This window comes from Uloborus diversus, chromosome 10, assembly GCF_026930045.1.
Source record: "Uloborus diversus isolate 005 chromosome 10, Udiv.v.3.1, whole genome shotgun sequence".
In the NCBI taxonomy this organism is placed as follows: Eukaryota; Metazoa; Arthropoda; class Arachnida; order Araneae; family Uloboridae; genus Uloborus; species Uloborus diversus.
The window spans coordinates 53,358,144-53,382,499 of record NC_072740.1 but is presented as its reverse complement, the minus strand read 5'-3'; the positions used below and the strand labels follow the sequence as shown (position 1 = coordinate 53,382,499).

The 24,356-nt window shown below is 33.4% G+C and overlaps 1 protein-coding gene across 1 annotated transcript in view; it reads right to left on the bottom strand.

Moving 5' to 3' along the window:
- LOC129231293 (sodium-dependent proline transporter-like) overlaps positions 1 to 24,356 on the bottom strand; it is a 79,749-nt gene that overhangs the window by 25,927 nt on the left and 29,466 nt on the right. The window contains exons 2-3 of the mRNA XM_054865581.1: positions 7,460 to 7,742; positions 1,718 to 1,849 (exon numbers count right to left, since the gene is read on the bottom strand). Of these exons, the coding sequence (XP_054721556.1) occupies positions 1,718 to 1,849; positions 7,460 to 7,742 (415 nt within the window). The remainder of the gene's footprint in view (positions 1 to 1,717; positions 1,850 to 7,459; positions 7,743 to 24,356) is intronic.

Genomic DNA, 24,356 nt, shown 5'->3' with positions numbered 1-24,356 from the left:
AATGCACATGAAGTTAAAGAATTAAATAAAAACTAAATACAAGTTGATTTGAGGCAATCTAGGACCTAGGTGAGGCTGGCATGAAGTCCCAGTTATTTTCATTATATCAATAGGAGGGCTTCCACAGTTTCTCTTCTACAAGTGCTTGATGGTTTTAACTCTGATATAGCACTCCTCAGGTTACTATACCTATGCCAATGCTGAAAATTAAGCAACAGTAGGATATCTTACTGTTATTTCTGGGACTAGATGTCTTACTGTTGCTCTGAGACGACGATGTGTGCTTTATAACTGCTCTAAAACCCTCAAGGGGGGAAAATAACGGCGACAATACCAAAAATACCATGTGGCCCAAAAGTTTTGCAAAATGCAGTTTGTCTCATTCACACATCATTTAAATTCTTCTACAACCCCCCCCCCCCCAGGTTAAAAATTCCTGTTCTAGATGAAAAAATTGTGGTACTTAAGATATTTTCAGTAATATTGCAGATTTTTACATCCCGTCATAGACTTTAAAAGCAGTATTTTTTTTACATTCCTTTTACATAGTAAAGGAAGCATTGCATTCGCGAAAAAAAAAAAATCAATCAAACATCGACCTAAATTTCCATTTTGCTCACCCCCGAATAAGTGCTGATTTGTTTTTTCGGCCTGACCGCACGGTGCGTACATGCCTAAGAACGCATCGACGTCAAAAACATCCATTTTTAAGGAACCCGAGTTAATTACCACGAGTTTTCTCGCGACGTTTGTATGTACGTACATATCTCTCATAACCCAAAAACGGTATGACGTAGAAAGTTGAAATTTGGTATGCAGACTCCTATTGGGATCAAGTTGTGCACATCCACTTTTGGTTGCATTCTGATGTTCCAAAAGGGGTCTATACAACTTTTTTGAGGGAAACCAGTGTTAATTTCAATGCAAACTGAAGTAATGTTATAATTTGGCGATACATGGCAATACGTCGCCAAGCTTTTGGTCGCCAACTTGGCGACAAATTTGGCGAAAAATAACTTTTCGAATCTGGTTTCAATTTGGCGATATTTAGAGAGTAAACCATTAAATCACGTTGAAATTGCCGATATTGGGAAAATTAATCTGTGTGAAACCCTTTTTTACTTCGGTTCGCAACGAACTCTGGGGAAAATATTTAATTTTTACACCTTAGTAAGGAAACACTAACGTGTTTACTCTAAGGTACTATCATTTAATTGGCGTAAAAGGAAGTCACGTGAGGCACATCAGCTCGTTTTTAAATGGCAAATGCAAAGAAGCAAAAACATAAAATGTTTTTCTTTCTTTATTTATTTTCTTTTTTTTTTGCAGCTCGAATTGTTGCAATGCTTGAGAGTATGCTCTATGATTTTTTAAAAAATACGGACGGCACTTGTTAACATCACCTGGAGTGTTAAAACTACAAGCCCTGGGAGAAGCCCATTTCCTCTAGTCTCACTTTGTACAATTTTAACTACCTAAAACGTCAATTAACATCATTTCGTTATTAACATTTTTTCAGCTAAGTCTGTCACCAAAATTGATGAGATATTGCCAGTTTTGTAACGGTGAGGGAGTTACTGCAGACGGCAAACGGGGGTTGACTTACGAAGCCAGCGGGGTTAGAGCTAACTAATCTAATATAAAATGTAAAATAAAAACACTTAATACAAAATTTGTTTAAAAGAGATCTTGATGCTATAATCAAAAGTAAACATACCTTTGAAGATTGGACAGATCTTCCATATCGCTACAGGACCTAAACTAGCGAATTGTCCAAAGCTCATTTCCAAGAAGAATAATGGCATACCACAGATAACCAGGAAGAGCAAATAAGGTACAAGAAAGGCACCTATTAAACACATTTGAACTTAAAACAAGTATCATTAAAAATCACCGTGTGTAAACAGATTCAAATGGATCCACAATCATGTGTACTTAAAAGCTAAAGCACAAACCAGTAAAAAAGTCATACATTGTAACCAAAATCACTGATCGAGTAACGCTGTGACGTCACCAACAATGAAAGTAGCGCCATAGCATGCGTGACGCACTATTTCATTGTAAAATACCAAAAATTCAGTAAGTTATTTATAATTTGATAGTATTTTTTGGCAATGTTTGACATGCAAGGAAATGCTTTATTTTGACAAGGCTGAACTGGATCCGGTAACTTAACTGTTTTACTGGTAAGACTAATTTTAGGAGAATGCAGAAACGAAAAAGTGTTCAATAATTACTAGGAGTTAGGGCTAAAATTTCAACTATCAAAATATCACAAAACAGGCAATTGCTTCCTTCAAATGTAGAAGCAATTTTCACCTTTCATACCTTGACGGGCGAATTTTTAGTATTTTGTAATAAAAATAAATGTTATTATGCATACACTAAGATTTCCCAGAATGATAAATACAAGGTACGGACTGAAAAGTTACCTTGCATACATTAAGTTTTTGTTAAGAGTATTATAGATTTTCCGCGCAATATCTAGATAGTAATACAAAATGAAAAGTTAGTTTGCGATGTTTCGGAATTTACAGGAAAGAAAAAAAGCTTTTAGTTTTCAGTTTTGCGTTGGGGAGAATTCGCCAACGCATGATTAGTTCTTCCTTTTGAACTTTTTATGTAGCACACTTACGTATGGTTCAGAAATAATTTTTGCAGTTGGTTAATAAAATGCGAACAGAAAGTGTTTCGTGCAGTTTGAGCTTTAGGAGCCTAGGGGAAAAATCGCTTTTACCATTTAACGCATATGCCCGTGTCCTGCACTTAAGCCCTGAATCATGCAATTGAGGACTAATTTATCAAAAGGTAACATATCCATTTTCTAAAAATGTTCAGGAGGTGAGAAAAACGAATTACCATAAGAGCAAAATATAGTTTTAGCACATTCTCTGGGTATAGAATTGAGCACGAAAGCACAGCAAATCATGACCAAGAGTAAAGGTGACGGTTTTTCTTTGTTTGTACCCGATGGCCAGAAGACCCCATAGCACCTACAGCCCTAAAACTTAGCACAAAATTCGAACGTACCCTGGGGGGTGTGCACCTCGAACCCGAAATTCTAAATTTCTAATTAGTTTTTTCATAACTAATTAAGCTAAAATGTCAAGTTTTTCGCCTAATTAGGGGGTAAATAATCCCTCCACCCCCGAACATTATACGTCGTTGCAAAGAGTTCTTTTCCGAACAACATGTTTGTTCCATTTCTCTCAATTAATTAGAACAGGAGATATAAGCGATTCCAATTGAGCCAATTTTCAAGGCTACTCTTGATTTTTGTCTCTGCAGTGACGTCATCTTTGGTATATGGTTGCGTTCGAATAGTAGAACCGGTGGATTCTTGATTTGGTTACTGCGCTGTTGTCATTTTTGTTAAATTCTTTGTGCGAATGTTAATTGATTCTCTTTATTTTGAAAGTCGCTTGACGGATTTGGCGATAAACAATGGAGTTGCAGATTGTATATTTCGCAAAATATTTTAGATTGCAAAGAATTGCATTTAGGTTTGCAAAGGGTGTTCACGCATTTTAGTTAAAACACATGATTACTAATTATTTAAGTAACAGAAGGAGGGGGAGGAAGGTACTTTTTTTTAATTCTAGAGTTTTTTTTTCCATTTTCTTAAACGATACCTTTTCTATTGTTAAATTTTTCATTTGGGGTGCGGGATTTCCTTTTTGTCCTAGATGTACTGCTTTTTTTTTAATTGTGTTGTTTTTTTTGCTGGGGAGTTGAATCCTTTTTCGTACGGGATACTGGATTTCCTTTGTCCTTGATGTTCCGTGCTTTTTAATCGCAATTGCTTATCCGCCAGAGTTCGTTTCGCTCGCTAATTGGATGGGTTAATGTAGCGCGGTAGCTTCCGACAGGACGTTTCGCTGTATCTATTGTATGTTACATATTTGCGTACTTAAAGTAGTGAGGTGTTTTTTCTTTTGGCAAACGCTATTTTTTGCTCACTACGGGGAACAAGAAGAGGTTTTTTTGCGCTATTTCATTAAATGAATAAAGCGCAGCTTTTTGAGTTTTTGATCAGATTAGGAAATGGGCGATGAAGTTGAAATAGAGAACGGATAAAAAAAATAGACATATCTTATAGGTAGATAGCCGCCGAAGGCGTCAATTTTTGCGTAAAAAGGTGAATGACACAAAACGCAACTGGAAATAGGTATAGAAAATACGAAAAAGATATATTAATTAATACCGCTGCCAAATTTATTTAAACAGCCGCCGTAGGCGTCGAACTTTGCGTAAAAACAAGAGGGAGGGGCATGGATTTATTATATTCAACGGACTTCCTTTAAATTTAGTACAGGCATCGCCGTGCGGGTACAGCTAGTTTTGTATATGCGCCCTTTTGAACGAAAACCTGAATGTTGAGAATTAAAATTTCACCAAAACTCTAATATTTCACCTTCTCATATTCTCTTACCGAAGAACATAAACATAAATGTAGTGGATTAAAATTTGAGGATTTTGGACATGCGTTAATTTTCATCTAAAAGTCTTCGTACTACAGATTTTTTCAGGATATGTTCCTTTTGTTCAGAATAAACGTGCTGAGGACGGATTTGTTACATTTTGATCAAAAAGCTACATTTTACTTTTAGGATTTTTCACTTTTGGACTTTTTGACAGTAAATGATGTGATAAATGCCATCTGAAAAAATTAGAAAATGTCATAAAATGATTTTTTCTAGAATGGATATGTTCCGTTTTGATAAATTACTCCTCAATTAAGTAGCGACACGTCGGTCATCCATCTTGGCGCTAAAAGGTTTCTTATTAACTATGTTAATTCACAATCAAGAAGCAAAGCAAGAAACTTCTTTGTAGCAAACATTGGAAGAAAGCGGCATTTCGTCCTAAGATCAGTGGCGGATTTACTAGGGGGCCGGGAGGCGACCGCCCCCTCCATGACAGTCCTTTTCTAAAACCAATGGTATAGAAGCGAAGGAATTAACAACAATCGCCACTAATTTCAATCGAGTACATTCCACAAATTTACTTTAAATTAAGTTTAGACAGTTAGTTCGAGGATGGACGTTATCCACTTTTCAGTTTGAACCTAAGCTCACCCCTCCCCCCCTTTTTTGAACTTTAATATTTTTAAATGGGTTTTCCAACCTTTTTCTTCCATGGACTACACTAGACTGGTATGATAATAATACATTGCTATGACTTAGAACAGTGGTTTCCAAGCCTGGGGATAATAACCCCTAAAGGGGAGATTTATCACTTCAAGGGGGTGATAGAGGGTGATTAGTATTTAAAAGACAGGATAAAGCTCAGATCTTTATAAGGGGGTGAATCGACTCCCTGCCCCCCTATATGTCGGGTTTGGGGGGAGGAATGGTTTTTACGGTTTCAACCGCCACGACCCCTTTGAATAGACTGTAATCCGCCTCTGCCTAAGATGGTGGATGTGTCGCTACTTGACACGGGCGAAGGTTTACGGCAAATTTGTAAATGCTCGTGTCTCCTCACAAAGGCGATCTTATATGTTACACTATGCAGTATATTTTTTGTGTTAACCACGTGGTGCATTTTGAGGATGAGCCATAAGTTTGTTAGTAATTTTTTGTTATAAAAGCAGTTTTCTTTGGGGGGGGGGATGACGGCGATATACCCATTTTCATTGAGTTGAACATGATAAACGCAACTTTAATTTGATTTTAATACTTTGAATTCAAAAATTAACTTATAATTTAATAGTTTACACTTTGTGTTAAATTTTATTCATCATTTATCTTGCCTGCTGACTCTGTGGTCATCCCCCCACCCCCTGCAACTGGAATTGAAAAAGAAATCTTATTCTATCCCTACATCTTCATTTACTGCCAGGGAAAAAATCCTCGATAATGTTTTACCAGTTTTTCAGAAACAAACTCGCACTTTTTAAGAGGTTAAGGCATGAAAACTGCAAATAATTTTTCTTTGCCCGTGAGAACTCTTCTGGAAAATTCGTCTAAAATTGAGACAAAATTGCAAAAAAATCTATGATATTAATATTTCAGTTTAAGTTGCAGTTCTAAACATCATTTATGCTATCGTATAAAATCAAACACAACGGCACTGAACAGCTTATGAGTAAACAAATTTATCGTTCCGTATAGCTGCTGTAGTCAAATATCTCTACTTATCCATATGCTTACATCTCTTGCATTGAAAAAGAGGTTCCTTGTAAACCAAAACATGTCTTTAAAGTAATTATTTTGAAAATTTGAGCAGTACAACTTTGTTTTATCATCATTTGCATTTCAGCACAAAAGGTATTTATTTCTTCCTTTGCTTCATAAATTCTAAACCGTTTATTTTATTAATATGTTTGTGTATGGGGAAGGCGGATTTTGATGTCCCTTCTAGAAAACTGAAAGTTGTAGCTAAAGATAAACACTTATAGACAGCAGAATCAAACTTTATGTAGTAAAAGTTACGGCATCATATGTAGTAACTTTTGCTCAGCTAAAAAAAGCAAATTCATCACTGAATACACTACTTGTAAATGATCATAATGAGCTAAGAAACCGAAGTTAAATGGTTAAACAAGTTTCTTTTTGTAGTTATAAGGAATGAATACGTTTATGATGGTGGTAACAAAATACGGGAAATAAAGTTCAGATATTCCGATTGAGCTCCAAAAAATTTCCTGTTTTTACAATCATGACTTCACTTATAAAGGAAAACAACATTAATGCAGCACAAAATAAGCAAAAATAAATGCAGCTTGTTTCTGGATTACAAAGATCCCTTTTATAGAAATAAAAAGTGGAAGTAATGGATAAAAACATTTGGCTAATGGCAGCAAGCAAGGTTTGATTCATCTGGTGCCTTTTATCCATAAACTCGCTTCTTCATATCGTCGCCTCAGAGCAACAGTAAGATATCTAAACCCAGAAATAACACTAAGATACCTTACTGTTGCTCTGAGACGACGATATATAAATGGAGTAAATCCCAGAAACCCTGATACAAGATTTTTTTTTTGCAAGTTTTGTACTGCATTTATGATCTTTCAACATTAGGTTATTGGTTTCTCATACAACTTACCATTTCCTGAATTGTAGACAATAAAACGTAGTTTATGTAAAAATACAATGCTGTTTTTCCCAATTTTTTTTTTGTTTGGAAAAAATGATATTTCTTTCATTTTGCACTCCCTCCAATGACAGAAAACTACTAAGATTAACCAATTTGGAGACTGCATACGTTTCCCTGATATTAAGAGATTTTTTTAAAATTCTGATAATTCCCTAATTTTTCCCCAGAGGTGAAAATTTCCCAGATAAATCCCTGATATCCAGGTTGTGTTAATGGTTCATGTTATTATTCAGTTAAAACTCACAAATTTATCCCCAATACTATGAACACTAATGTTCATAATTCAATGACATTTACATATTAAAAAAAATCAATTGATGGCGGGGGGAGAGAAGCATCCGGCGAAATTGAAACTTACCTCCTCCACTTTGATAACATAGGTAAGGAAAACGCCATATGTTGCCTAGTCCAACAGCATAACCGACACAAGAGAGAAAGAAGTCCAACTGTCTTCCCCAAGTCCCTCGTTCAGTTTCACTACCTCCTCCACTGCTGTCAGAAATTGTCGACGACGTATCTTCAGGAGGAGGGAGAGGTACACTTACGCCAATAGATCCAGATGAAGGTCTAGAACTAATGCAGGACTTCAGTTTATCAGAAATATACGCTGTTGTTCCTTCTTTGTCCTGTGTTTCACGGACCTAGAAAATAAATTATTTCAGAAGTAAGACTCTGCAACTCATCTATCGAAAAAATAAAGGTATCTTAAAACGCTATATCGTGTAATAACATTTCCCACATTTTCCTGATGGGTAGCAACTATATTCTTAACTTCGTTGCTATATTCGTCATAACTAAGAATGTAATTTAATGCTTAACTCTTTGACTACAACTTGAAAACCCTGTCCACAATATGGATGGGTATTGGATTTGAAAAAAAAAAAAAAAAAAGAAGAGAAAGATAGGATTTTTTTACTTAGCAGTTATCAATCCACTGGCTGGGGAATATTTCTCAGTCGTAGGTAATGTTCTACCTGTAACAATCAACCTAAAAGCTGGACAGTTTTCAGAATTTAGAAATTAAATAAAATACTCTATACATATTTTTTTTATTACACCTAGACAGTTATACTTTAAAAGTTATCTTAGATAGCTTTCGTATGCAAATGATGGCAGAGAGTGTTAAGTAGAAAAGAGCTTAATCCAATCGGGGAAAGGAATAAATATGCATAAAAATTACAATATTGGAGTCAAATTAATTTATTTATTAAAAATTAAAAAAATAAAATAAATGAATAAAAAGCTAAAGCAAGCCCGGAAAGTTAAAATCAACAACACTCGTTGAAGTGGATCTATTCGACATTTTCTACATGTTTTGAACAACAGTACCAATATTTTCAAATTCAAAAATAAAGCTCTCCTCACAGGGGCCCCAAGAGAGCGTTAACCTTGACTACCCAAGGACCTAATCAGAAAAAAAAAAAAAAAAAAAAAAAAAAAACCGAAGGCTCATGCGTTTGAGAACACCCAAAAAAAGTAAAATTCTTAAAAAACCAATTTGACATCTTAAATTCAAATTAAGTTTGTCGCAATCTACGGCCATCGCAGTTTGGCCATTCCACGGAAAACGGTCATTATGCCCCCCACGTGATGCCTCATATTTCCTTAAAAATACTTTAAATTATTAATGAGCAATTTTTTTCTGCTTAACAAATTACAAACTTGTGTGATTTCTTAAGCAAACAATTTAGTATTACCCATCAAAATTATAACTATTTAATGAAAAATATGAACCGTCACGTGCGGGACAAAGGGTTGACTGTCATGGAATGGCCCGAGTGTATTTGAGTGTGTGTGTGTGCGTGTATGGCGTGGACGCCACCACCCAGATTAGGTCCCACTCGCGGAGGCCGGTAGACAGAGGAGGCTTAGGTTAAGCCTTAAATGAACGCAAACGATTTGTATCCATGGCGACACAAAATTTGTCCCCTTAATAAGGCGCAAACTAAAGCAGGCGCACAGGTTTGAGGATGCAGTGAGAAATAAAAGGCGACCACGCTCAAGGCAAAAAAAAAAAACAAAAACCCCGAAGGAGTGCAGTTTCGAGGGTGCAGAAGAAACATGAAAACGCTCAGGATTGATGGAGGTAAAAAAACACACAAGGCGCACAGGTTCGAGGGCACAAAATAAACCCGAAGGCGCTTAGGTTTGATGGCGGGAAAAGAAAAAAAAAGACGCTCTGGTTCAACAGCGAAAGAAAAAAAACACACAAATTCGTTTACGTTTAACGGTGCAAATAAAATAAACGTTCACAGAGGTGCTGCACAGTGGGCGTTGGAGGGCGTACAGGTTGGAGGGCGCATCGGCCTCCTAAAACATAATGTAAAACCGAAATTCACATTAAACTCAAAACAAGCCGATGTTAAGTTTTAGATGACCGCAGTGAGATTTGATAAGAAATTCAAAAATAGTATCAGCTCACATTCTGCAATTACGTATAGGGTAACGGCACCAGTTACAGACATGCTTAAGACATCATTCTCAGGTTAACTCCATTTTCTGAGCCTTTTAATATATTTAGACTTTTTAAACTATTTTTCTCTCATGCAACAACATCGCATCTAACGTTTGGCAGCTTCTGGATCCTCCGAATTAGTTAATTCTATTTTTATTCGCTCAATTTCGAAAAAAAAAAAAAAAAAAGGCTGATCCCCAGTAATAGACACCGAGAAAATCGGATGAAACCCAGAAACAGACAGGATGAGGAAAGGATGAGTAATATACCGAATTCCCTTTTCCAAATGTGCAAAAGTTCTTTATTTTTAGAACTAATGCCTTAAATTAAAATGGACATGAAACACCAGCTGATCTCATGGTAGCTGTTCATAACCTTCCATCACTGCCTTGTAAATACCAACTAGCTCTTAAAATTCACATAAACACTAGATGGTTGCACTGTATTCATTAGTCACACAACATCAGTTTTACCCACCCAAAAGGCTTATTTAAATTCAAACTTACGACTGTCTGTTAGTGGACCCTTGTCTGTTAGTGTACTTAAATACCCCATAATAACATTTAGTTAATAAATCACTCTTTGAAAGAAAAAATCATTGTTGACATGGAGTAAGCCGCAAGTTTTACCAAAACTGACAGCATTAATCAGAAAAACCAATAACACAGCGAAATTACTCAAATTTTCCCCAGCATTTATGCAAACCCTGATTCTGACAGAAAGCCAACGGTTTAAAAATTTAATATTTTCTTTCATATTTAAACAATGGATTACGTTATTAAAATAACATTTTGATATGAGGAAACAAATATAGGATGCTTTTTACTTCCTACTTTTTCCATATTTTGAAATATTTTAATGTGCTGTTTTTAGTAACTGTATTAAATATTTCAGTTTTGCTTACATTAGTGAATAACACATTCGTAAAACTCGTACTATTTGGTCGTTTATTTTATATGCAACACTGCACATCTACATCCTAATACTTATACAAGCAGGGATCACACATATTAGTAATGAATGATGCTATTTCATTTTTAGAGAAAAGCATTTTATAAAACTACCAATGTGAAAATTTTTCTGCGATTTAAAATAAAATTGAGAAGTAAAAATAACGAAACGCAAAAACAAACATCAGATCAACAGAGAAAGCGATAGATTGATATTACGATCGTTATTGATCGGCTGCACACTCGCCAGCGTCAGAAGTCTAGGCCTTGAGAAAGAAGGGTCCACACATCTTTTAGGGGAGTTCCCCGGTGTAACGAGCTTTAAAATGTACGTTAAAATGAGCCACATATTAATTCAATTTCTGGGTAAGCTAGCTTCATTTTCCGGACGTGTGTGTGTATATATATACACATACATATATATATATACATATATACGTCTATACATATATACATATATATATACACACACAATACATAAAACAAAAATAAATGCAGAAAGAAATTTGAAAGCAGCTTGTCTTTGTCGTTTTAATTTTTTTATTCCTCCCCCCCTGCCTTTTATTATATATATATTACTAAACTTAAAAATAGTCGGCAAGGTAAACTAGAATTAGATTAGTCAAAAGAGCTGTAATAAAATCACCAAGTAATGCCTAAAAAATTAGTGCTAAATATACTACATAGATTTCTATATTCCCATTTCATTTGAAGCACCATTTTTTTTTGTAGCACTAAGTTTTAGCCTCATGAAACTTACCTGTTAAAGCAAATAAATTTTGGCTTGTCAAGTTTCTTAAAATTTTAATTACTGTCTGTGCCATTACCGAATAAAGTGGTTGAAATCGTCAAAACCCTGAGTAAATATCAAAGTGAAAAAATATAAGGTTTCGAGGTGCAAATGAAGATTAGGGTGCGTCTTATAATATTAAAAATTTCTTTTTGAATTTAATATGGGGCACCCCTTTAATTGCTTCCTTTTGATGAAAAAACAGATAAAAGTTTTAGAATTTGAACAAAATTTAGGTGTTGCTAGGAGTGATTAAAACTTCCTTTGTGGAAAAAAAAGGTGAAAAAATAAACTCCCTCTATCATTATTCTATTTTTAATCAACATTAAATTAGGTTGGTTAGGCAAGAAACACAACACAAATACCCATTTCTTTTACATACAATAAAATTATAAGCATTTCTTGGTTGTTATTTAATAATGTCAAACATAAAGCATGCAAAAGTTCGATTATGTCATTCGTATCACATGTTTACAATTTCAGTCCTTTACATTCACCAATATTGTAATTTCTCTTAATTACCAGTGTGTGAGATACAGAAGATTCTTGCAAATTTCTACTTATCATCCAGATTGTTGAATAGTATCTCTTCTAAAACTTGATGTTTCCTTGGATTTTAATCCCACATCATCTGCTGGGCAGCGTTTCACTGCATCTTTTGGGTTTTGTTGAGGGAAAAACCATTCTGAAGTTTATACTCGGAAATATCGCCTTCAAAACGAAGAACACCATCCTCTTCTAACAAGTAGATGTTCAAATAAGATTACTTGAAACAACAGTTGGAATTTTGGCAACTCACTTCTTGTAGGTGAAAATGCTTTTCAACAACATAAAACCATATCTAGATGCAAATTTTAAAGAACATTCTTTGGCTTCAGGATCAGTCGAAGTTCATTCAATTTCAGTCGAGGCTTAAACTATATTTTCATATGAGTTTATCCAGATACTTCACAATTTTATCTCTCCATTTTTTTCCCTTTTGCACAAGTTCTGTTTCCTTTTCAATTAAAGACAAATTAGTTACCAATTTTGCCTTGCCATACTGGATTTTGTTTAGTCTGAAATAATTTATCATCTGGAATTGAGATCTTGCGGAAAGTATCACCAACTAGAGCAGTGTCAAGCAAATAACCAAATGATAGTTTCCATTTTTTTTTTGAATAATTATAATAGAATCCTTTTTTTTTCTCTCCCCTCCCCCTGCCAAGGTCATAGATTTCGTTTCTGATGAAAGTCTTCTATGGCTTAATGAAGAGGATGTTGCCCTCATGTATTTGAAAAAATTGTAGTTGCAGAGTTTTTCGCAATAGCAAAACTAAACAAAGCTTAAATTTTAAACTGTTGTTTAAAATTTTTCCATGCTAGTAGCAAAAAAAGAACAACTCTTCTCATCAGAAAAGAAAACATTGATAACATTTGTATAAAAAAGAAACATTGATATTTGAGTTGCTAACTTACAGTTGACTGTAGCTACAAGTAATTAACCTGATTTAATAAAATGTAAAATACAAAGTAAATAATTCTAAATTACCAATAATTAAAATTAATCATAAACAAGTTACAAATAAATATAATAATCAATTTTAAAATACACGAGACATGACAAATTTTACAGCAGTGGTAGCAACTTCTGCATATTATTAAATTTTTATTTTTAAGGTGTGGGAATTTTTTATCCAATGGAACAAAATGAAAGAGTGCCTCATTATAAAATAACACCTTTAAAAATAAGACTTATCTTAACGAAGAGGCAAAAATGTTTTTTAATAAGCAAATGCACGGTCTCTTATGGAGCATTTATGGTTAATACTTGTTCATAAATCTCATAAATGAAACAGAATAAATAATTCTCAGATAAAAAATAAATGGAGTTCAGCTTTCTCAAAGAACAAAAGGGTGCATCAAAAGGACTTTTTTTCGAAATTCAAAACTAGAAGTTGATAAAATGATGCCTACATATATCGCTAAAAAGTCTTCCGTTCGAGGACTGAGGTTAATTTTCTGCAAAAAAATAAATAATTTTTTTTAATGTTTTAAAATAAGGAAATTAAAAAAAAATCAAGTTAACTATTATTAACAATAAATGCAAAACATTTTAAGCAATATTTAGGTCTCCTCCGCAGAGTACTTAAAAACTTAGGATCTTTAAAAGTTAGTTTAATATTCATTAGAAACGAAGTAATTATACTGCGCGGCATGGAAAATGCTTCTGACACTATATCTGCTAATTCTTATGTAAAATGACCTCCAAAATCATAAAATGATAGTACAACCAAATACAATTTCATAGCCAGCCATTATTTTGATTTGGAAGGGAGGATTATATTGATGTTAACATTCCTCTGAAGAGCTAGAGATCGGAGAAAAGTTCAAAATCAAATATTTGTAGCAAGATGAAAGACTCCGGGTACCCTTCCGGGGGGGATTCCTCGGAAAAAATGCATATTTGATTTTTTTTTTCATTTTTTTTTGTTGTAAAACCAGAGTATAGGCCTCACGCGTATAAGATCCGCATCCGAAACTCTGTTCACGTTGTAAGAGTTAAGGAAAAGAAACAAATCTTAGAAGTGATGCGTACGAATCGCACCGCGCATGTCATGCGATAAACTTCACAGTGCTCCTACGTCACAGTTTTGATACTCATCTGGGTTGATGCTTTTGCAAAAAACTATCACATTTTCTGAATTTTTCAAATAATTTTCAACTTCGACATTTTTATTCTTTTTAAAGTAAGTTCTTGTCTTAAGTCCTCACTCACCATGGAGAACTTCTAGTAAAGGTAATTAATTTGGAGATTTTTAAATTGAAACTTGATTTTTAAGTTCAAAGGCAGTAGTGGATCTTCGATTTTGCTTGAACTGGGGCAAAGACTTAAAAATTTTCTGCCCTTACTCATCTTCTTCATAGTTTTTATATCGAGTGTCAAGGGGAAAAAAAAAGAGCAGAAATAAGGTGAACTGACGCCCTTTTGAAGTTGCCGCCCGGGGCAAGGGCTCCTGCTTGCTCCCCCTAGATCCGGCATTGTCTGAAAGTAACTGTCTAACATTTCTTTTTGAACTTGATGCAAATCAAATTTTTTTTTTAATGATTGATTTATTTATTTTCAATCTCAATTTCCTTAATCCATCTGTGATCGTGATAAAGCACCATCCTCAATAATGCATTTAACAATGCGGTTCCTTAATATTATTTCTGATTCAGATCATTACGATTTAGATCTTAGTCTGTGAGACATATACCTTCATCCTGAAGTTCTGGTATAGTTTGCATTTGTGACAGACTGTCATAACGAGTCAATATTTGAGATATGTTATCTTGTTCTGATGTATCAATAACATGAAAAAAATATAGATGGTTTGTAATTAAAAATTAAACAAATTTTTAACTGAGGGGACACATTTGCCTCATGATGGTTCTCAAAGCGTTAAACTGTCAAATTAAATATCGATGTTAGTTTCAATAGGGTTCCCCCCCCCACACAAAAGGGAAAAATACCCCTAAAAACACCCTACCCCTTAAAATTTTAATGGCGCAGTCTGCACCATGACCCTCTCCTCATCCTTAGTTGAGCACCCCTGGTTTCAATTAACTTTTTAAAAACTTGTAACAAAAGTACGCTGCTCAATTTCGTTATGTTTTAAAATAATACAAGAAAAGTTTAGTGCTGCCATCTGTTATCCTAAAGGAAAAAGACATTTAAAAGACAATACGTTTTGCAAGCAAGAAAAATCCCAAAATGAAGGGAAACAGTGAACAGTGGCGGAATTACCATGTCGCAAATTTCACAACTGTAGGGACTAAGAATGGGATTCAAAAATACACATGACATTTTTTTTATTTAGTTCTGTGATACAGCAAAAGACCCCGAAAATGCATTGCCACGGGCCACGAAATCTGGAAATGCGCCCGCCATTGGGGAAAAGTTGCGAATTTGAATTTGATAAACTTGTGTGCAAAATAGCTGGGGTTTAAATATTACAGTAGAGTCTCGAAAATCCGAGCCCCAAAAGTCCGAGGTTTCGCTTAATTCGAGGTGCTTGGTTGATAATTTTAGGGTATACTTTTTAGAAAAAAAAAATACTTTAACCTGAAAATCGAGCTATGTAGAACTTTTCTAACAACGTACAATAAGATAACAACATGATATTGAAAGGTTTATGTCAATAAGAGTCGCCAAGAAATATTTATTGACTGTTAGAGATGGATTAAGAGATGTCTTCGAGAAAACAAGAAGTTGGTTGATACAAAAAGTAACTGGAAATTAAAACATTGTTTTGCCTCAAAGAACGAATAAACATCTCTTTTAGAATATCCGATTGCAATTAAAAAGGGAAGTGCAAAACTTAACGATGTATACGATTCGTATGTACGAAATTCTCCTTCTCTGACGAACGTTTTTGTATTATGGGAGGTACATGCGCACGCTCACACATAGGCACAAATATCACGACAAAAACTCAAAATTTATTCGAGGACGATCAAAGAGCATTTTTTAGTTGCCTGCAAATTTACACATATGCACATGCAGACATAAAGAAAAAAAAATCCCCATCAAAACTCGTTTATGGTCAATTAAAACAAATTTATCTTGAAATTTGAGCGATAAATTTTTAGAAGAGACAATATTTCCTTTTTATTAAACAGTGCATGTCTTTATGCATTCCAAAGGATTTTTCGGATAATCCGAGTTTTGAGTAATCCGAGGTGGCGCGAGCCCCAATTACCTCGAATTTTCGAGATTCTACTGTATATGCTTTTTATCCATATGATGCGTATTAGTCATTAAAAGCACGATAGACTTAACGCTTAGTAAATTCTCAAAATACCAAATACATACATTTTGTTGTTTCAACTGTTTGTTACTTCCGTTTGAAATACGATTGGGTGACGATTTCGAGTATTTCACCAAAATTTAAGCGTGTTGGAATGAATAAATTGTGCAGTAGATTTCTTGAATAACAGTTGCGTCATAAAATTTAACACACTAAATGAGTGTGTGTAGGGGATGGGGGATATCAGGGGAGTCCACCTAAGGGCGGTCATGGCGCAGACAAGCGCCATTGAAATTTCTAGGGGTGGGGGTGTTTGAGGAGTATTTTTTACATATTTGGGGGAGGTTTTTCATGATATTTAGCGGGGGGGGGGGGGGACATCCTCTGGAGATATAATGTAACACTCATTGGAAATGGAAGGAAGTTGGAGGTTTTTTTCCTACACTGAATAGAAAATCTGGATCAGCCAATCTAATAGGAAGCATAATTAACTATTTGCACTGTGAAAAGCCGTAGTAAATGTCTACAAAATTTATATATACATCGTAGGATTCAAAAGTAATGAGCCTTCGTTTAAAAAGATTTATTGAGCTGATAGTTACAACTGACTAATAGTTTTTAAAAAAGGCACCTCCTGCAACAATGCACTTCTGTAGGTGGCTTTTTCAGGGCTCAAAGGCAACCCTGAAGTCCTGTTTTGCGATATCTGCAAGGGCTGCCTTGACATGTGCTTCGATGCCCTCGCTAAAATAGAAAAGGTTTCTTTTAGCGCTGATTTTAATAGCGGATACAAGAAGTCGGGAGGTGACAAGCACGCTAATTATTTCAAAACAATGAGTAAAGGCAAGGGAGCTAAGGCATTAATGAAAGCTTCCTCTTTGCCTGTAGGGTTGTTTATTTTACGTAGCGTGGAACTCGTGGAAGGTAAATTCAAGCTACGTAAAATAAACAACTTTACAGACACAGAAGAAATCATAGGAAGTTCATCCTGTGTTTAATAAGTTAAGATTCAATACTTTGACGTTGAGAAAAAAAGATGCACAAATATGAAGCAGTATAATCGCGCCTCATTAATTTCACTTTTTTCTCAACAGATAATTGGCGGAAGACGCGTAGGAAATAAGTAATTAATTTTGCAAAGCAAAAAAAAAAAAAAAAAATTCTTCATTTAATAAATTTTCCATGAATGTTATTTTTTTGAAATCCCCGGATATTTCCCTGATTAATGAAGTTCCAAGACTTTTCCCTGGTCTGATCCGTCGCCACCCTGTTAAATATCCTTTTCATGGAAAAAATCCACATGGGTCAAGTCTCCACATGGGTCAAGTCTCCCCATGGGTCAAACTTCCCTAGTTTTCCCTATATATAATCAAAGAAAAAATTGACTGTGATAGTTTATATTATTAATTACAAATAACCAAGAATAAATTCTTGTAAATTATTTCCTCATAATCATAGCTATCTACGATTAAAAAAAAGTAAAATTACGCATTCATAAACATGCAAAGTATTTTGCAGTATCTACAAATGAATCGCAAGTCTGAGGTATATTACTGAACTTTAAAAATCAAAAGATCAACGCATACAGTAAAACCTGTCTACAACGATACTGTTGGGACTTTAAAAAAATATCGTAATAGAGAGGTTATCGTTAAAGACAGTTTGATTATTCATGCTGACATTTTGCTGGGGCCAAAAAAAAAAAAAAAATGCTATAGACAGGTTATCGTTATAGACAGTATCGTTATACACAGGTTTCACTATATTTTGTTTGAAGATTTTAAAAAAGTTACACATCATAATTTATTTTGTATCAGCAACAACTATTACAGAAATAGGACAAGTTAGGTTTTAAGAAAATCATTATATTTTCCATTGTAGACATTATTTCTCCTGGTTTAATGCATTTAGGAATATATTTTTTTATCAAAGAAAAAAAAATCGTTTTAATTAAAAGCCTCAGTATGAAAATACTCTTAACATATTTTAATAATGAAGACTGTCATAAAATTAATGTTCATTGATTCTTCCACTATTCATACCATGAGACTGTTATATTGAGATCAAAAAGCAAATGTGGCCTTTTTTATATAAGAGCACTGAGTTACATGAATATTTTCAATTTTCATTAAAAATGAAAAAGAAAAACTAGCAAGTTTGCATTACTTTAAAAAATTATAAGTTTCTAAACTTATTAAATCTGTAATTTATACATAAGGCTTTGCTAGTTACTTTGCATTCATTAGATTTTATTCTTTGCAATAATGTGAAAAACTTATGAAAACATTTGGGGGAAAACGATGATGAAGTTTTTCAAAATAACCACAGGGTTTAAAAAAAAGCCACTTTGTTTAAATCACGCGGTTTAAACCAAACAACCCTGTGAGTTACTAAGTACTAAACAAGTCTGAGCAGATAAATTACAAATCAAAGACGCCACGGGAAAAAGTGGGTCGTTTCGAGAATACAGCTCATGTTTTATTCAGTAAAGTAACTCAAAAGTTTAAATGATGCAGCAATTACTATACAACACATGAATATTTAAGCAAATGTCCTTCCAATTATTACAATATTGAGAAGGAGAGCCGAGTCTTACCTGCATCTAAGACATTTTGCTTGGTTTCCAACAAAGCAAGGGTGCCCCGATGGGCGGTCACGGGTGGTCACTGTTACCTCCAAAAAATTCCTTAACTGGCAAATTTTGTTTGATGGTTTGGCGAAATTCTGAGTTCCATTCGGTTAAGTTATCATTCAACAATATTTGGAGTTGCATTCGGCAAACTGATAATTTCCGCCCGTCCAAAAATTTATGTTCGCAGTAAACCTGTTTACAAGCTAATATTTAACAATACAGTTTTTTAGTAGGATGTGGTGCAATCGTACACGACCTTAGGTGTTTTTTTTTCTTCCTTCAAGAGGCAGACAAATTTAAGTTGAAATAAGACGAAGAAAAATGCTTTTAATATCTATAAAATTAGCTTTATTTGACAGTATAATTTTATGGTATTAATGTCTGAATATGATTTTGGGTAGAGCTGGCGTACGATAGAATTTACTGAAACAAACATTTGACAAACGATTACTTTCACTAAATAGGCATGATTCAATAAAGCGGCAAATTCAATAAAGCTGGATTTTACTGTTTTTAGAAATTTGATTCATTAAAGCGGTTGATTCAATTAACCACTGATTCAATTAACCGGCGTCCGCTATACCATGAAATATTTGTCAAAAGAATCCAATTTAATGGATATTACTCGTAAAAACATTTTTAATTTCAAAGCAAAGTTCTCCGCCTCTAAGAGAAAAAAAAACTAACTCAATCAGCATTGAATTTCTTTTTATTTAAAAGCCTATCATTGGTTTGTCAAACAATGTTACTCATTCCTCATAACAGTCATAACAGGGTAACTTTGATTAAACTATTTCTCTATTTTAAATTACTCCACTCATATTTTGATAGTTATAGTCTGTTGTTATACAACATAAGAAACACTCCAAAACTATTATATGGTTATCCAAAATGATCTGTCAAATTTAGTCAATTTTATGGATATTACTCGTAAAAAGTTTTTATTTCAATTCAAAGTTCTCCGCCTCAAATGAAAAAAACTACCCTTTATAACTCAATTAGCATTGAGTTTTACTTCCTTTCAAGTTTAATATTGCTTTGTCTAAGAATGATAATCATTCCTGATTGTCATTCAGGGTAACTTTGAGTCAACAATCTATTTTAAACTGCTCCACTCAGATTTCAATAGTTTTACACGTATTTTTTATACAAAAGAATGAAACACCCCAAAACTACTTTATGGTTATCCAAAATTAAGAAAAAAGGGATTATGAAATCGATTTAAAATGAATCGTTTGCCTGGATTTTAAACTATCTTGCTACTTGGGTAATTTTTGAGGAACGTCAGAAATGGTACGCAAAATGAATTTATTTTAATTAAAGTAGAGCAACTTTTAACCAAGAAAATAAAATTTCTTAACATTTTAGTACTACACCTTTGTACGTTAGCCTCACAAGTTATTTATCATTTTTTTTATATCGCATAGAATATTTCGCAATTTAGGAAGAGCACTTTCAACAACTTCAAAAATAGATTTCAAATGGTAACTTCGGAATTACTGCGTACAATACTGCAAACTTTTTTTTTTGCCAAATTAAGAAATTTAATTCATAACAATGCCAGGTGAGTGCAGCGCTGTGTTAGAGTAAGAAAAAAAAATCTTTACAGTTTTATCTACATAGTGTAACCATGTAGCATAAGTCAAATTTTGAGTTTTACTATTTTTCTTAATTTATATAATTCTGGGACTTTTAAACTTTTCTTAAAATATGGCTAAAATTGATTTTTTATGCAAAAAATATCTTTCTGTTCGTAGGTCTTAGGGTGGTTCAAAAAGATTTTTTTCAGCTAGAGTCCAGGACATCCCCAATTTTTTTTAGACTTACTAATAGCATTATGCTGTATAAGTTTTAACTTCTTACTCAAATTTTAAGAGGGTTGTCAATGACCCCTCAATTTAACATTTGCCGTAGCATAGAAAATCAAATTTAGACAATTTCCTCAGCTGTTTTTTTTCTGTAAATAATTATTTTATTGCAATGTATATGCATATTACTCGTGTATATTATGATATGTCGTATTGTTTTTCAGTTCAATATATTTTTTTCACCCCCCTATACTTATGAATTTTGGAGGAGGGTGTTGATCACCCTCTTTCAGTTGAAATATGAAGCTTAAATTCTTCCAGTATATTTACTATCCATAGGCCTAAAAGTATTGAGGAGTGGCCTGTTATCTAGGAGAAACTTTTTTTTACATGTATTTTTGAACCACCCTAAGCTACCTATTATAATCAAATGTTTCTAATGAGGAAATTAAAAGCCATGCATTGTAAGATCAAGACGCAAAAAATGTATGATCATCCACAAGTTTCTAAGAACGAACAATACATTTTGTAGAACTTTTACTACGTCATTTATGTCTAGTGTTATCGATTTTATCGATTAGTACGCTCCGTGACAGGAAGTCAAGGTTGAAATTGATCATGGTATATCGAGAATTTTTTAAAGCGTAACTTTAGACGTTTGCTAATTGCAGTAGAGAATAAATTGACATTTATACGAGCACTGAAAAAAGCATTTAACTGCTACTGTAGCGCTATATCAGTGCAATTAAACAATTTCAAGTTCATGAAAACTTTTCCCAAAAAGTGTTAAGACAAACTGTAGGTACGTATGAAACAATCTTGTTTTTTTACAAATACAATTTTCAAGAGAAACTGTGCAAAGTCTGTAAGTAAGATGGTAGAGACAATTTTTAAGAATAATTTGCCTCTTCTAAAAAAGAAAATACAATAAGACCTCGATTATCCGAAACTATTTTAGCTAAAACTTCGTTTAAACGACGTCGGTTTCTTTGATTTTTTTATTTTATTAATATTGGTAAAAAAAACAATATCACTGCATGGTCAACGGGGGTAGTCCACATCAGTACTGCAGGTACGAATTATACCTGCATTTCTATCACTGTGAGTTTTTATTTCGCACACAATAATACATTGTAAATAAGTCCAGTTTTTGAAATGGTAATTGATTTAAAAACGATCGAATCTGAAAAAAGAATTGTTTACTTATTTTGTAAATGTTTAAATGTTTCAATTTAGAGGTAAAATTTCTGCGGTCTCCTGACAGCTCTTTTCTTTTATCTCGTTCATTTCGGTTAATCGATATGCTATTGCATATCCCCATTTTTTTCAATAGCTTATGTTTTAATACTCATGGTAATTCTTGATAAAAAACGCTAACAACAAACTGTTAAAATCAGAATTTTAATTTGTGGCAAAAGTTTAATCACATCACCTAGCAACTTACTATTCCTTGGAAATTAAAAGAGAATTTAAAATATAGCAAATTTTTGGTTAGTGAGCAGGAATTACCCCTGGATCGGACCACTTCTTGATTACTTTTGCGGTAATTAACGATCACCAAGTTATCCTTGGGATAATTCATTTTTAAAACAGTTATACATTAACTAATAAATAATACATTAGATGAAATATATAACCGCAGTTAACCCTCTCGCTCCGTATTCCGCGATTTCTACGGGCTTTGAAGTAACAAAATTAGATCATGCTTAGAATTTCAAGTGCATAACGTAATTGAAAAACCTTATTCAAATTTCATCGTTTAAATGTCAGTAGTGAATTTTCTGAAGCATTCACACTACTGACCGCTTCTCCATTTTGCAAGCCACATATTGTGAGGTTCTAGGAAGTTGAGCTCCGACTCTGGCTATGTTTACCTCTGTTTCGGCTGAAAGAGAGGAGTAATTGGCGCTAAATTGAGTTGAGGAACTTTCTTAGTAGTTTTTCAAAAATATTCCAACTAAAATCCGAGCCAACAACCCGTCTATTTTTCACTAAACTTCCCTAAAACAGGTAAACAGTCAATGTCACAGCTCAACTAACCAGAGCTACACTATACCTCCTAATTTAATAAAAAAAAAAAAAAACACTAATCAGAAAAATTGGGGAAAAAATAAGGAAGTTTGAATTGGGTGTAAAGAATGAACTTTTTCTTGAACTTCGTTATATAAGACTTATCATACTAATCTTAATTGCTAACGTAATTTCTGCACATCAAGAGCAAGAACATCATAAGTCACATAATCGCAAATTTAGAGGAGAGAGGAAAAATTTGTCTGGTGTGTGATGGGATGTGCACTCATATACCCCCCCCCCCCAAACACTGGTAAATAATTTTTTCCTTAAAGAATTTTGTTCACATGACTTGATGCGAAATAAAATTCTACATAAAATGCACTAAAAAACAGAAAAATCTTTGACTTACGTCAGTCTGGCTGAGATACAGATTTCTGTAAATTTACTATAGATTTTATATTGCTTATTTTATGCATAAAAATACGTATATTTCAAAACGACTATGTTAAGAAAACTATCTAGTCATGGGATTAAGCAGCAGACGAAGGTTAAAAAAAAGAAAAAGAAATAACCTAAACACTTTAAAAGTCTCCAAATATGTTGAATCTATTCATTATTTTTTACCGATTTCTTTGTGTTCTTAGTGTTTGCAGTTAATTTAGATTAACTCTTACCTTAAAAACAAATGTCTTTTTCTGGTCATATAAACTATAAGAAATTACCCGAGTGATCAATATTTGCCCTTTCTATAAATAAGGGATTTGATATATCTTACTGAAACTAATTTTAATATTTAAACACTAGATGTCGAAACGCTAATTGACAGTTAACTCTTTTCAAACAAACATTAAAAAATAAAGAGTAAGAATTGAATTTTGAAAGAAAGAGGATCTCCTGGTAAATATATATTATATATATTTATTTGGAAACAAACCTTTGAAAACAAGTTTAATATTAAGTTTAAAAGATGCTTAACATGATGTTATAAACTAAACAGCAAAGCAGCATATTACACTAAATAAATGGATTAATACTGAATTGTTCAAGGATTCCAGGCAATATTTCATTAATATTTTTCATTTTTAAATAAAAATTGGGGAATCATTATTACCTCAGAAAAGTAGTGAGCAGGAGTTACTTCGAAAAACGCCAAGATTGCAAATATTTAAAGGATAAATAAAGCTTGAAATTGAATATCTAGCTTGAAATTTGAACACCGGTAATTTTTTAATCGATGCTCTGGAAAGTGTGGAAAAAAGTCTTAGTACTTCGTAAAAATCCCCAAAGACAAAATTAGTCAAAGTATTAATTCATTAAAAATCTAAAAATCAATGAAAGGTTATAAGATAGAAATGTATGCGGTCCCCTAATAAATTTTGAAGGAATACTCAGTTTCGAACGAAACTTTGAAAAATTTAGCCATATTTCAGTGTTTTATTTTTAGGTTTGAAAAACTTGCGTTCAGTTTTGACTTTGAAAAACTTAACGTTCAAGGAAACTTAATGAAGAGACAAATCTAGTGCTTTTGCAGGCGGATTTGCTTCAATTTTTTTTTCTGAAATGATTTCGACTTAAAAACATGCACGAAAAAGGATTTCATGGTTTCAAGAGTATTTTTAAGCGATCTAAAGTATTTAACGTTTTCGCGCTTAAGGAAAAAAAAACAAAATCAATTTATTTAAAAACACTATTAAAAACTTGTTAATTTTATTCATTTATCTTTTGCACCAACAATCGAAGTAGAAAATATTCCTAATGTATTTGTTGAAGTGGAAAGACAAAAAATAAATAAAATGATTCGACTTTCCATTGACAAAAGCACGCGAATGATGAAA